Here is a 15,106-nt window from a genome sequence, read left to right on the forward strand (position 1 = left end):
TAATCAGAATGCACAAAGTAACTTAAGTTCTTAAACAAATTCAAATATTTCTATCTGAGACAGAAGTATAAAGCAGCAAAAAATGGAAATAGTCAAGTAAAGTAAAGTACCTCTCAATTGCACTTCTGCATAATACTCCATTTATACTAAGTTACTTTCCACCACTGCAAATGGAATATATCGTTATACAACACCAGGAAATGAAATTTAAAAAAGCATATTTAGCAATTATTTTTAGATTATTAGTTATCGTTTCCAAAATAACTTTCAGTGTTACAGTATGAATAGGAAGAGGCCGTAAATACAACTCCATTTAAGTGCTTTATGTGTCTTGAGCTGGCCTCTTACCTTGTGTCTGATCTCATCAGTCCTGTGATTCAACAATGTGTTTAAGTGTTGAGTTCAGTGTCTGCTGGTCTTTGGTCCCATTCTTCTTGGAAACGTCCAAATGACATATTTCACAACGAACGCCACGCCAGAGCAGCAACATCTGGAGAGAAACAATGATGATGAAATGCAATATGGAGTTGATAAGAGTCAAAAACCAGAGTGAATATTAAACTTACATTCATCAGGACATCATGTTGTTCTGCGTCTGCTGCCGTTTACATCACATGCACAATCAAACAAAAAGTATGATAGTAATCTCTTTAATTTCATTTAACACATGAGAAAACAAAGATGTCACAGACCATCATAAATACAAAAGTGTTCAAGATCACAATAGGAACACATTCAATGATGAAGTCATAAAAATAAAGATTACACGTACATGGATATGTTAAGTATCTTTGAAAGGCTGCACTGTGATTAGTTCAACTTCATATAGAAACAGGTTTATTAAAACTAAAGAGTAACAAAACACCAGAATGAAAGCTTCTAAACTTCTTTGACTTTGAATTTCGTAGTAGTGGGAAGTAACTAAGTACACAAGTACTGTACCTAAGCTACTTATACTTTACTTGAGTATTTATATTTGATGCCACTTTATTCTCCACCACATCTAAGAGGAACATTTTGTACTTTTTAGTCCACTACATTTAACTAACAGCTTGCAGATTCAGATTAATAATACAAAATATGATCAACTAATAAATGATGTATTGTTATAGATTTATTTATTATAGCAGTATACAAAGTTATTAAAATGAGGTCCACATTTAGCAGCAGCAACATTAAAGTGATGAATATATGATGCATCGATAATTATAACCCGATAATATATGGAATACACTTTAAAGTTCAATGCTGATACTTTTGAACTTTTAAACGGGTGAAATGTGAATGCAGGACTTTGACTTGTGATAGAATTTTGTACACTGCACAAGTTGTATTGACATGAGGAGAAACTGGGAAAAAAGATGTATTGAAGAAATGAAAAAGTGCAAAAAAAGCTTGAAGAGATTAATTTCTTCTGAATAAAATATATTATTTGATGTTTATTCGTTACAGACAACAGTCCACTTGTCCTTACAATGTTCAAAGTCAGAATGTGTTTTTTCTTCTTATTTCTTTCCTGGACAGACAAGGTCTCACATTCATAATTGATTATTAGAGTATATTTAGCTCCATTTAGCAGCTTCAGCCGGAATTTTAAGGACTTCAAATGGACATTTTACAATTCTGAATGAAGTTTCTAATTTTTAACTTATCACCAGAGATTAAAAATAGAAAAATACGTTAACATCCAAATGAAAATCACAGTAAATGTAGTAAAAAATAGCAAACATTTTTTGTTTTTTAAAATAATATTAATAGTTATTAAAATGAATAAAAAGTTATTGAGGATATATTACAAAAGCTCCTTTTGGTCTCAGCTGGCTAGGGGGTGTACACACAATGAGATGTGGCAAGTAGCTTTGCTGCCCTCTCTGGTGTAAAGTCTATACCTGTAGCCACACCCAGCAGTGATGTCACAGCGTCCTGGAGTACAGCCGTGCATCACTGCTGCAACGTGAGAAGTTAAACCACTGGAACATTTCTCTTGAGGGGGGGGGGGGGGGGGGAGTGTTACATTACTCTTTCAGTTTAATTTCTTTTATTTCTGTTTAATCTGTTTCCATCACAGACACAGCTGAGGAGAATAAATGGTTTGTCTCACAGCTGAACTCTTCTGCCTCTATGGAGTTATGAGCTTTCCTTTGGTATTGCCGTGTGTGTCAGAGCACTTCCTGCGTGTCACCACTTAATGAAGACGAGTGCGGCGAGCACGGTGTAGCCGAGGATGAGGAAGAGCACTTTTAACAGGCGGTCCCGTTTGTCGTCCAGCTCTCGGGACAGAATCTCAAAGAAGGTGACGAACAGGAAGGTGCCGGCGGCGAGTCCCTGCAGCACCACGGACACCATGCTGCCCGCCAGCGTCTGAGTTGACTCGATGCCCATCCCCACCACTATCCCCAGAGGGATCATTAGGCTGACCGTGACACCCAGCTTGGCGGCGTCCTTCATGGCGAGCGACGCCTTGGCCACGCTCACCCCGAGCGCCACGGCGGCCAACGTCTCGTGCACGGCCACGCCCAGGAGGAGGCTGCCCAACTTGGCTCCGTCCTCCTGCAGGCCGAGTGCCAGGCCCTCGAACACCGAGTGAGCCGACAGAGCCAGGACCAGGCTGGCCAGCCGCAGAGGCCCCGCCCCCGCCAGCTCGGCGGGGCTGAAGTGTCCGTGGTTGTGTCCGTGGGAACGGTGACCGCCGCCGTCTCTCGGTGAGCCCCGCGCAGAGGCGATGAAGGGCGTCTCGTACTCCGAGTCGCTTCCAGCCTCAGAGCCGCCTGCGTTAAACGTCTCCAGGTCGATGAAAGATGGTTTCTCCTTCCTGAAAGTGAGAATGGCCTGCTCCACGAACACGGTGAGGAAGAAGCCAAGCATCATCATCGTCTCTGCCAGAGGATAGTCGCTGCTGATCTTCAGCTGCTGGAACACGTCGGCCACCTGAGGAGCATCAACACACACTCATCCAGCTGATCGATCAGACAGCATTTTATTGGTTCTGAATCAAGTTTCAAATCGAAATTCTGTTGAATCTCTTTCTGATTTCTTATCACTTATTGAATCTGTTGTGTAGTTTTGTTGCTCTTAGGATAAACTATCTCCTGTCTTCACTTTTTATCAATAATGTGTTTAGCTCACACCAACACACATAATGAACTCAAAATTTCAAGGCAAGCAGTCCAAATACATGATTATTAAGTATTGATCGGCCACCGATACAGTCTGAAGTCAGGGAGACCGCTGATGCTGTGGCATAATAATACTTAAATGTGAGTGTTTCTGTGTTACCTTGTCTCTGACGGTTGGCAGCAGAGCGTTGAAGCATGTTGCAAGGAACACGCCTCCTCCGAACGAGTTACACAGAGACAGAGATCTCCTGTATCTGTGCGCCTTGTCGTAGTCGGCTAGCAGGAGGCGCACCGGGACCAGTACACCTGCCAGCATGAGGCCGAACAATCCCAGCAGGCCAAGCAGCTTGGCCACCAGGATCTCCATCCTTAAGTTCAAACACTACAGCCTCATCCCAAACACCTCCACTCCACTAGTGCTGCTGGGACATCCCTGCTGGTTCTACTGGGGCAGACAGAGACATCGTGAGCTGAGTGTGAGACACTAGTGAACAAGGAAGTGCCAGTCAGTCAGCCAAGATTTGGCCTTTGGCAACACAAATTTTCATCAACAGAGAAATCTATTGTGTAGTGGTTGAAAGCAATGAGATACGTTTACTCCTGTATTGTTCTGTACTTAAGCACAACTTGAGGTACTTGTACTTTATTCATTGTTGTTGCTCTAGCTCGCCCACCTCAACAATATTGTCAAAATTAATTAGTAAATTATTAGTAAAGTCCTGAAGGTTTTTAGCTTCAAGTACAGTGGGGGAATTTAACTAAGTACATTTACTCAAGTACTGTTCTTAAGGTCAAATGTGAGGTACTTTAAGTCTAGTATTTTCTTTTCATGCCACTTACTATTTCTACACCACTGTATGTCAGAGGGAAATATTGTACTTTTTATTGCACCGAATGTATCCGAGAGCTTTACTTACTCGTTTAAATTTATGATTTCTGCACACAAGACATACTATTTATATAAAACAAACGATTAATGGAGAAAATAATCAGCAGATTAATCTATAATGAAAATAATCATTAACGCTGGTTAATAGTTCAAAATGAGCTCCACTTCAGTAAAATCCTGCTTTTAACGCTACATCAGCGTTAATGCATAACAAACAACAATCTTATGATATAATAATAAATAACAATCTTATGATATAATAATATAAAATTCATATATATATATTGTATCTACTTATATATGCTTTAAATACAATCTCCTGTTTATACATACTTTTACTTTAGTAACGTTTTCAATTCAGGACTTTCAACTTGTAGTAGTGTATTTTCACAGTGTTGTGTGAAGTAATGAGGATCAGAGCAGTTACTACTTCCACCACTGCACACCGGTAACGTTAGCTACACTCATTAAACTCATCCGCCTACTTAAACACTGTAAATTGTATAATAATAACGTAACATTACATCCATGCCAAGATAAACTCACGAACCGGTTGTTGGACTGTTTTTGACCGTGTATCTACCGGCTAGCAGGTGACAAACGACGTAGCAACCCGACATCAACTCCGCTTCCGGTGAGGAACTTCAAAGTAAAACGTCACCGTGCATCATAACTCATAACTATATTATTTTTTACACGTCTCTTGTAGTTATAGCTTCACTCTTATATGATACAATAACTTAACATGTATTTGACTTCTTCAGTTATTCTGATACATTTTACTTGTTTTCGTTGGAGACAAACTCGAGCCATTCCGCTCGTGATCCGGCTAACAGCTGCTAGCTTGACGGAGTTGTCAATAATAAGCTAGCTATCGTTAGCCCCCCCCAGGCAGCTAAATATGCTAGCTACCACCTGAAAACTACGGTTATAAAAGAAAGACGCTGTTTACGTATGCATTGTTTTTGTCGAAGCAGCGACTCCATCTTAACATACACATTTTAAACTCCAAAACATTAGTCAACGTCACCGTGTTTACCTCTCCGACCGTCTCCTCTCCAGCAGGTGTATGGAAGTACTTCCGCATTGACGTCACGCGTCCTCTGGGCGCTGAGTGGTGGAAATATGAATGGCGCACTCTAGGAACTGATTTTACAGTGTATTCAGATCCTTTACCTAAGTAATAGTACTAATACCACACTTTAGAAATAACCTGTAACAAGTAAAAGTCCTACATAAAAAAATGCCCCTTAAGTAAAAGTAGTATGTATATTCTTAAACTATCAGAATAGGTGATACTTAATTGTATGTCCATCGACTAATTACATAATAGACTAATTGTTACAGTTTTACTTCTATAAATTGTTGGGTTGTTCAATTCGTAAAAACATATTGTATCTTATAAACTCTTCACGTTTTGTGTGCAAAATAATCAGAAGTGAAGTAACTAACCCTGTCCGATAAATGTAGGAGTAAAGCAGATGTTAAATACAAGCTGAGGTATTATTGGCCACCTAGCTGAAAAAAAAAAAATCAAACAGGAAGTTGTACAGTCAATAGAACCTGAAATAAAACTATTTTTTTGATGATCTATCCCTTTCTGTAATATGGATTAGTTCTGTTATGGAGCCTGTAATAATATGATCATGAGTCAAACATGAACTTAGACCTTTTCAATATTAATGTCAGTTATTCTTTTTCTACTTCATTTTAATTTTTTTATTTCTGTATTTCAACTTCAATGTTTTATGCATTTTGTTTTAAAATAATTTTACAAAATACACAAGTTTGACACTTATGACAGCATTGCCATCATCACATCTTCCATGGTGAAAGATCTGCGTCAGCATATGCATCTTAAATGAATAGTATTTTCATGTCAATTATCAATAAGTTTATATACATCCACAAGTTAATTTCACTCTTCACAGACAGGAGTTGCTCTGGTAAAAAAAAGAAAACCGGGTGCATAAAAAGACTCACATACTTTGACCTTTAGAGCAATTTAGGTGATCTCTACAGCCTTAATGTTTACTTGTGACACCTCAGACATGAACCTATGTTGGAGCTTCTCGTCACTTTGTACATGTCAACATGCTCCCAGTAAAACATCCCCTTCTTATTTATGTGAATCCTTTTTAGAGATACTGCCTCATATATAAGGAGTCGCAAGGAAAACAGGTTGGGGACCACTTGCATGGGAGTTAGGGACACTGTTGGGCTATTTCATCGTTTGGTTCCAAAGTGAATCGTCAGACTGGAGAGTGTAAAATGTTGAAATGCTCTTTTTAATAGTCAAGACTGTTTTCAACAGCTCTCTGCAGTCTCCTTACAACTCAACCTGCCACACACACACACACACACACACACACACACACACACACACACACACACACACACACACACACACACACACACACACACACACACACACACACACACACACACACACACACACACACACACACACACACACACACACAGTAGTTTTAAGAAGAAATTTCAAGCTTTTGGTATTAAACTCTGTTGTTTTAATATCCATGTTCCCATTAGAGCATTATTTCTTTATTATAATTAATCTGTGTTTGATACCACAGTGTTAAATGTTCTTCATAAAAACCACAGAGCTGCGGGAAGTGGGTGTTTTTTGGTGACGTGGCTCCTGAATGAAGCGGTTGGAGCTCCTCGTTCTCTCGTGCAGGAATTATTCAGTGGGGGAAAACAAAAAAACAAAAACTTCCTTTTAGTCCTTCGAGTTATAAATGATCCATATCAGCTTTTCATCCACAAGCAAACCTGTCCAACCTGAAACAGAGACAGGATGCGACATGTTAATCACCTGCCAAAATAAAAGTCTAAAACAAGAGCAAACAGCAGGGGGAGGTGAGCGCGCTGGGAAATCTGCTCTTTTCACAAATGAAGAAACCAAACCACCTGGAGGAAGTGAACAATACAGGATCAAGTATGGTCTGATGCTGGTCAATACAATTTATTTCTATTAGATGATAATGAACATGTGGCTCTTGACCAGGATATGGGAGACATACAGTGTAAAAATCAACTTGTCAGTATAACTTGAAGCCATTTCTAATGACTGCAAAAATCAGGTCTCATATATACTCATAACAATAAATCTGCAATAAGATAATATCAGCCAACGCCGGTCTATTTGCTCGAGTTAAAATGGGATGAATTTGGAAATATCTCATCTTTTTAGAAAGACATCTATTCATGAATCACAGTAAATGAAGCAGATCGCCTTTTTATTCATGGAGCTAAATGATCTGTTGTCTTCCTTTACCTTTATTGAGAGAAAGATTAACATTTATAACCTCTACTTATATTGCTTCATCATGAGTTTTTCTCTGAGACATTTAGAGCACACCACTTAATTACTCATTCATTGTCACTGGTTATTCACGCCTACGTATCACACATTTACTACAAGAACTTTTTGAGGTACTTGTACTTCACTGGAGGAAATGATGAGTAAAGCAGCTGGGCTTGTATTAAGAAAACATCCCAACCAGCTGACATGTTCAACATATCACAGGACAGTGTTCCCACCAGCTTCATGACAGCCCCCGCCCTCCCTGTAGCTAAAGTCTGCAGTGTGCAGTCTGAATACCTACAGCTCAAGTGCTTTGAGAAACACCTGCGACTACTGTTGTCCCCCCCTTACTGTACAGCATGTTTATCTTGTTATATGCCTTGCTGTAAAAACCCACTGCCCTCCGGGGAGAAAAAAAAGAAGTTGAACGTTTACTTTATCTGAGTGTCATGGCTGATCCTCGCTTCCAGCGCTGGGCGTTCGGTTGCGGATTTGACTCCTCAGCTGTTCGATGAGTTCGGGGTTCTGCTGCTGCATCTGCTGAGCAAACTGCTGACCCCTGCAAAAACAAACAGCAAACGGGACATCATCAACCTCCCGACAGTGTATTCATTATCCACCCGACAGTCCTTGACTCAGATGAACATCAGTATGATCCCTCTGCTGAGGTACTTACGCCTGGATCAGTCCAGATAAATCTCCAGTTCCAGCAGCAGCTCCTGGGGGCGCTGCAGTTCCTCCTTGTCCTCCTCCTTGTCCTCCTCCTTGTCCTCCTCCTTGTCCTCCTCCTTGTCCTCCTCCTTGTCCTCCTCCTTGTCCTCCTCCTTGTCCTCCTCCTTGCCCTCCTCCTTGCCCTCCTCCTTGTCCTCCTCCTTGCCCTCCGCCTAGTCCTCCGCCTAGTCCTCCTCCCAGTCCTCCCAGTCCTCCCAGTCCTCCTAGTCCTCCACCTGCTCCTCCTGGCATCCCGCCGTATGATCCTGACATCATCCCCGACATCCTAAGAAAGAGAGAGAAGACAGGAAGTTGCCCTCAAAAAACACCAGAGAGGAAGAAATTGGCCGAGAAAACCTTAAAATCAACTTACAGCTGCTGAACCTGAGGATTGGTCATCAGAGAGGATGCCTGCAGGGAGACAGATGTTTAGATATTCAATAAAACTTCATAATGGCTCACTGAGCAGAGGTCAAACAGGATGTGCAGCAGAATAAGACACTCAGAGAAGCAGTAGACCTCCAGTCACAAGCTTCTCTAACTTCACACTCCTGAGTGTTTACACAACATTATAATGAGGCCTTTCTAATCATTTAGACCCAAACACACTGGCGCACAAGAGAAAAATCAATACAACAGCCTTGATGTTTTTTTTTGTTTAAACCCTAATATTCAGTTATAAAGACGTGCTTGTTGTTGTTGTTGTTACTAGTTGAAAAAATTATTTTAACAGTAAATATTAGACTTGGCTAAGAATTAAATTATCCGCTGCAGCTGCACAGAGAGCCGTTCTAGTTTATTTATACTGAACATGTCATGTGTCTTAAATTGCATCCCATCCGACACGGTACTCCCTTGGGCTCCCCAGCAACACACCCACCATGAGTGACGGTTCTTGATATATGCGAAGGACAGGAAGTCCTTCCTCGCTTTATAATTAGACATTATGTTCCTACTACTTTGGTGTATTAAAGACGCAGGACGTGAGCTGACAGGGAATTGTGACATGGTAACTTTTGGATCTCTTCTATTCAGACTGACATTATCCCAAACTGTGGAAGGCAGTGTCTCAAAAACGCATGTCTGCCGCATAGTTTACACCCATCTGTGTCCGTGCAGTTAGACAATGTTGGATGTGCTCGGACCAAGACCCCAGGAAGAGCGCTTGGTTTTAAAGCAAATTGTAGATTCCAAATGGTGGAATTACAACTACCAGGTCCGCCAAGTGACGCCATTAGGGTCCAAAAAGACTCTTTCCCATTGACTTAAATTAGGAAAGAGACCTCTGTATCTCGGGATACTTTTAAAAATATATTTTCTTTGGGTAAAACAACTTCTTAGTACGAACACTTATAATATCCCTTATTTAAATCATTAGGGTGGTGTAAGTTTAAAGTGCACTAGTAGCCAAATCCACAGTTATTTGTCTTCCTCTGTTCATGTGAATGAGAAAGAGGCTGGACTGAGGGCTGGGAGGCGGGGTTAAAGGAAACGCTAGTGCACATGCACTATGGGCCCATCTATGCAGAAGATCGCCAAAGGTTCAGGGTATTTGCAACTAAATTCTTTACTCAGAAGTCAAACTATATTTTGCTTTTTCACTTGGACGGGGCACCGCCTCCGACGCTGTATCCAGTTCTCTTTATACATCCATGGTTCAAACAGGCAAAAACCACCCGCACTAGCTGTATCTAGCTATTATTATTACTATTATTATTAATTTGACTTCCCTAGTATCGGCACGTATTTCTGTCTTTGTGCTGCTGCAACAAGCAAATTTCCGGTCTAGAGATCAATAAGAGGTTTCTCTGATCTCACCTTAGCACTGATGTATGTGTTGTGCTCTCTTATAACACCTCCCATCTCTGCTGAGTGTATTATCTTCAATAATGGTGACAGTAGAAGAGAAACAGAGTGTGAGCTCTCACCATGTTCATGAAGCCGGGGTTACTGAGCAGACCGGCCAGATCTACTCCACCCATCCCTGCTGTCTGAGAGAGAGAGAGAGAGAGAGAGAGACAGAGACAGAGACAGAGACAGAGACAGAGAGAGAGAGAGAGAGAGAGAGAGAGAGAGAGAGAGAGATAAGCACAGACTCATCACAGCATCGCTGGTTTAGAAAAGCCGTCTTCTTCTCCTCTGTTCTTACTGGACTGGACGTTTCCATCTTCTCCTCTGCGATCTTCAGGTTGGTTCTGTACGTGTCGTTGTCGGGGTCGAGCTCCAGAGCTTTCTTATAGTAAGTTGCTGCTTCTGTGTGTTTGTTGAGGCTGGCCAGAGCCAAACTGAAACACAGCGACACAACAGACACACATCAGGACACTCAACTCTTGAAAATAAGAATCTATTCATCCTTTACTTCTGATGCTCTACGTTGAAAACGCCTCAGTGGGATGTCTTCTGACAAAGTTCATTTTCAAAGCCTGGTTTATGCTCGCCATAGTGTCCCCGGTGCGAAGGGACAATCCTCCCTCATTGTGCGTAAAGCGTTAATGCTCTGAGATCTGTCACAGCGACTGGTTGTGCACCTCTGAACTTTTGTAGGAGGAAATCGTAGAAATCTTTAATTGAAAATATTTTGCCAGCCGAATCAAACTGTTTACAGGATATTAAACCCCTCGACCTTCGTTTCATTATAGTGCATTTAATATGTGCCTTGTGCGAGTATAGACGAGGCTTATTGCACAGAATCAGCAATTATCTTGTACACTTTTACGGCTGCTAGAGGACAGAAGGAGATTTAGAGCTAACTGAGGAAGTAAGCTTCGAAAAGAGAGTTTGAGAACGGGCTGCTTTTCTTACCCCATCCTCCCGTAGGCTTTGCTGTAGTTTGGGTCGATGCTGATGGCCTGTTCACAGTCCTGCACCGCTCCGGCATAGTTCCCTAGTTTACTGTAAGCTGCGGCCCTGTGCGCGCGCGCACACACACACACACACACACACACACACACACACACACACACACACAGAGAAGAAAACAATACGCCTCAACTTTGAGTTCAGTTTGCTATAACTGAACTGAGGGAAATACAGGAACCAGTTTGGCTACAGTTTGAAACAAAGATTAAAAAAACGTCATATAGATATAGAAACACTTAATTCAAGTGTAAATACACAGTGAAAACACTTCAGTGGATTGTAAATGTGATGATCTCTTTCATTATTCTCTTCTTCCTCTTGACTCAACACACACACCTCCACTCTAACCTTCCTTATCTTATCCAGATGTGTTTACGGATTCTTCTCTATAGTGAGGCAGCTGAGGTTGAACTATCCTGAGTTATATTTGCCGCCTTGGATTACCGTACAAACAAAGCTTCCAGGTGACATTAAGAGGAGCTGCAGGGGGACGATGCTGTTGGATGACTGCAAGTGGAAGTCTAAGAGGCAACTCTCAGTAACCCAGAGTTCAACACTGGTAGAAATGACGGTTGGTTTTAGAGTAAAAATATTTGCCTGAAAACTAGGACTGACTTGAATACTATTTTTTGGGGCTTAGTAGTATGTATCGGCATACTGAGAGCACCACGGCCGGGGAAGTCTTTATGTGAATGGAGAAGTAACCCTTCTCACTCATGGTTATCACACAACAACTAACTCTCTTGAACAGGGTAAAACACCACGGCACACATCAATTTGTGACACATAAACAATTTCTAAAACTAACAATTGTACATTTATACTGCCAAACGGCATGCTGGGTAAGCGCTGGGAGCACTGCTGCACGTTCAAGAGCAGAAAGGAGAGATGGAGGATAAAGAAAGAGAAACTGGAGATGCACTGGACCAGAGATGAGCAGTGTCTGGTGTTCGCACTTTTATTGGTTTTAAATAATACGACGTAGCCGCTGTTGTTGCCAGAGGTGCTAAAACTAGCAACAAAAGAAAAAAAGGACAAACTGTTCAAGAGAACACAGGGTGCAGGGGTTCGGTGTAAACATTTAAACACCTTAAATTGAAGCATTTGACTGACCTGTTGCAGTGATAGACGGCGTTCTGAGGGTTGATGGCAATGGCCTTTGAGTAAAACTCAACAGCAGCTGCAAAGTTCTCCACTTTCATTTGGTCGTTACCTGCGGATCAAAAGATATCACCTCATTACTGACAAATAAAACCCGGAACGAAAACCCAAAGCAACAGCAGCCACACTAGAGACACTAATCATCTTTGTGGCAGACGTCTGAGGAAAGCCGTGAAGAAGAGCTTCCTCCTCGTCTCACCATCAGTTTTGAGCGTCTCTGCCTCGTCTCTCTGATCCTCAGTGAGGGAGTTCAGAGGTTGTGGAGGAGCGGAGTTGTTGTTGATTTGCGACTCGACTGGAAGCTGAAACAAACAGACACAAAAACAAACAGTGTAAGTCAGACATCCCCGGTTCAAATTACTTCATTGTGTCCACATAAAATGTCACATAAAACACCTTGAAAACGGCCTACAGCTGTCCTGATAAACATATCGTTATATTTCACGTCGAAGTCTCACAGGCTTGTTTACTTTGTCTGTGGCTGAGGCGAAGATCTCTGGTAACGTCATGGGGACAGCAAGGCTCTGGTCGTCGGTCGAGATTTCAAACGCTGTCTCCAAACACTGAACCGCAACTGCAGGACAACAAACTCACTTTGTAAACACACTGAGGGAACTATGACGAGTCCAACAAAGAGAAATGTCACAGTCATTCATCGAGTACTAATACCATAACACTCGGTAGCTACATCTCCATTAGTTTGCCTTCATTTCACATTATACATATCTGGGTTTCTTTGGCAGCAAAATAACAGTTGAATCTGGGGGCAGATGGGAAACAATTTATATCAAAGGTATGAATGTCCTGATTCAAGTCCTTTAATATTGATTATCTGCTGATATAGTCTGACATTATTTGTATATTTACCTAAAGGACGATTGAATATGTTTCTGACACATTGGAATTACAGCTGTAGATACTAAACTTATTTTTCCACAAGCTACTTAATACTTGCGGTCCTGATTCAAAAATATCAAGATGATCAGTTTAGACTATTGATCCATGAATGAAAGTATAATTGGGAGAATTTAATGGAAAGAGAATGATGAGCGAAGACGATGTCTCACTCTTAACACTGAGTCAATTATTCTAATGACGAAATCTCAGCAACAGGAAGACCTATTTGTGAACAGGTGGCATTCTTCATGTGGAAACAAGCGATTAATGACACATTTGTTCAGTTAAGAGAGTTCGGGGAATTGGACTCTGTGGATAAACCTCACAGAAAAAAGATGGATTTAGGATAAACATACAAAATATTCTTCATGAGCCTCATCGACTTTCTTATCTTTAGTTCTTCTGCTTGCATTGGTTTTAGTTGACCACAATCCTGAATCAATCATTTAAGATCTTACTCTGACAGATTATAGTGATAATTCCACAATATGACACATGCTGCTGATTTTTAGATACATATTCTACCACGTGGAGGACTCACCTTCCAGACTCTCCTGGGCGCCTGAGGTCAGATCCCCTGACTGGAGCTGGTCATGGAGGAACTGGAGGATGGAGAAGGCGAGTCGCTTGTTGTCTGTCATGGCGGCGGAGGCTCAGACTGTGGTCACTGACGGAGAGAGACCCTGTAACGTCAAAACAGCAGCAACAAGATGAAGGAAATCCAGCTGGCTAGCAAAGTTATCGTGTCAGTAATTGTCACGCAGATGAAAAACACATCGTTACTTGTTATTTATAAACTTTGTATCAAATTAGATGTACCCCCTTCCAGTGGTAGAATGTAACTCAGTACAATTACTCAAGTTGTACATTTGAGGTACTCGTACTTTACTTTCGACTTCACTACATTTTTCTAACAGCTTTAGTGACTTTTTAAATTAGTTTTTCATCCCCTCATCCCCTCCCTCTACTACAATTTACTAACTGCACATTGTACTTCACAAGTAACAACCGATAGTAACGCTAAGTAGACGTTTAACGCTAGCTGGCTGTGAGACATGTTATACCACAGCTGCGAGGTCATTCTGAACTTGAACTAATTACAATTATCAAAGGCAACAAAAAGCAAAAACAAAACGGCGAACGCTTGTCTAACGTTCGGTGATTTTAAAATAAAGTTAATACGAATCCCTTATCAAAATCCTGTCAGTTTAACGTTGCTTTACATATCAGAAGCAGACATTACAGTAAAGGTGTGCGATTACGTAGTCTGGGCGAAAGCCTTTATCTTTTAAATTCGGCAAACGGTTGTCTTATCAGACAGCAACAGAGCTCAACAGATTTCTTACACATCTCATTTCTCTTAAGATAACAATGGGCGAACCCGAAACTAAAAGTCGGAACAGAATGTATTTAACGCTAAGTGTTAATTGGCGGTGATATATAGCGTACGCCGAATTGGAGATTGCTTGAAAGTTCAATTACATGTCTCAACTTTTATTCCAGAAGGCATGCAGTTTCAAGAAGCAAGGCCATGTTATATTGCCAGAGTTTTAAAAGGGGCTTGGCGTGACGTGATGCATAGCGTTAAACTACATCTGCACGATGCTAACCGCTAGCGAGCTAGCTGATCCCATTCCGTTGACTGCAACGGTGCTGTGGTATAAGAAACATGTATTGTTGCTTCATCTAATACGAGGGCACAGTACTGCATTTTCCTACCAGCTGTCTCTGTGTTTCAGTTGTCGATTAGCCCGGTAACGGATAAGTTGACGTTAGCTCCACTCCTTCGCGTAATCGTAGCCGTCATTCAGCTAGCTAATTAGCTTGACGCGGAGTTACGTCGTCATGCGTAAGCGCCGGTGTGGTGGCTCGTGTAGCTGGTTTCCGGTATAAAGTTACCAGTAAAACCAACTGGAAAAACAGCAGAAGTTTGGTAAACTTGCCTTCAGAATAAGAGATTTCTCATACAGTATATATATATATATAAAATACATTGTAAAATGCTACACAACTACTTATATGGGTAATTATTGTGTATTGATATATATATATATATATATATATATATATATATATATATATATATATATATATATATATATATACACACAATTATATATTACTTTAACTGAAGTAAAAAAT

At 41.0% G+C, this 15,106-nt stretch overlaps 2 protein-coding genes across 7 annotated transcripts; both read right to left on the minus strand.

Annotated features, from left to right (window-relative positions):
- Window positions 1–634: 634 nt before the first annotated feature.
- LOC142935108 (zinc transporter ZIP3-like) lies at window positions 635–5,107 on the minus strand. 5 transcript variants are annotated; one of them, XM_076079240.1, is made up of 3 exons: window positions 5,045–5,107; window positions 3,277–3,558; window positions 635–2,928 (listed from the first exon to the last, which is right to left on the minus strand). In XM_076079240.1, the coding sequence occupies exons 2-3, from the start codon at window positions 3,481–3,483 to the stop codon at window positions 2,179–2,181; spliced, it is 957 nt and encodes a 318-aa protein (XP_075935355.1). In that variant the 5' UTR covers window positions 3,484–3,558; window positions 5,045–5,107; the 3' UTR covers window positions 635–2,178. The 5 variants fall into 5 exon arrangements, with proteins under 5 accessions (XP_075935355.1, XP_075935357.1, XP_075935356.1 ...); XM_076079242.1 differs by having other exon boundaries at window positions 3,277–3,561; window positions 5,045–5,080; XM_076079241.1 differs by lacking the exon at window positions 5,045–5,107 and adding an exon at window positions 4,556–4,691.
- A 777-nt stretch (window positions 5,108–5,884) lies between these two features.
- Window positions 5,885–14,843, minus strand: sgta (small glutamine rich tetratricopeptide repeat co-chaperone alpha). Of its 2 annotated transcripts, none has more exons than XM_076079124.1 (12): window positions 14,684–14,843; window positions 13,506–13,647; window positions 12,538–12,641; window positions 12,267–12,369; window positions 12,020–12,119; window positions 10,850–10,954; window positions 10,197–10,332; window positions 9,976–10,038; window positions 8,421–8,458; window positions 8,013–8,333; window positions 7,772–7,895; window positions 5,885–6,810 (listed from the first exon to the last, which is right to left on the minus strand). In XM_076079124.1, exons 2-11 carry the CDS (start codon window positions 13,603–13,605, stop codon window positions 7,784–7,786), a joined length of 1,182 nt encoding a protein of 393 aa, XP_075935239.1. In that variant the 5' UTR covers window positions 13,606–13,647; window positions 14,684–14,843; the 3' UTR covers window positions 5,885–6,810; window positions 7,772–7,783. The 2 variants fall into 2 exon arrangements, with proteins under 2 accessions (XP_075935239.1, XP_075935238.1); XM_076079123.1 differs by having other exon boundaries at window positions 12,526–12,641.
- Window positions 14,844–15,106: the final 263 nt, after the last annotated feature.

The sequence above is a fragment of the Anarhichas minor genome, unplaced genomic scaffold, assembly GCF_050575085.1.
Source record: "Anarhichas minor isolate MPS153535 unplaced genomic scaffold, ASM5057508v1 ptg000071l, whole genome shotgun sequence".
Taxonomy (NCBI): Eukaryota; Metazoa; Chordata; class Actinopteri; order Perciformes; family Anarhichadidae; genus Anarhichas; species Anarhichas minor.

Excerpts from the sequence above, each read along its gene's own strand:
- LOC142935108 (XM_076079240.1), bottom strand. The coding sequence starts at position 3,483 with ATGGAGATCCTGGTGGCCAAGCTGCTTGGCCTGCTGGGATTGTTCGGC. Across the intron at positions 2,929-3,276 it reads TGCCAACCGTCAGAGACAAG|GTGGCCGACGTGTTCCAGCA; the intron begins GTAACACAGAAA and ends GATGCTCCTCAG.
- sgta (XM_076079123.1), bottom strand. The coding sequence starts at position 13,605 with ATGACAGACAACAAGCGACTCGCCTTCTCCATCCTCCAGTTCCTCCAT. Across the intron at positions 10,333-10,849 it reads AAAGCCTACGGGAGGATGGG|TTTGGCTCTGGCCAGCCTCA; the intron begins GTAAGAAAAGCA and ends GCTGTGTTTCAG. Across the intron at positions 7,896-8,012 it reads TTATCTGGACTGATCCAGGC|GGGTCAGCAGTTTGCTCAGC; the intron begins GTAAGTACCTCA and ends TTGTTTTTGCAG.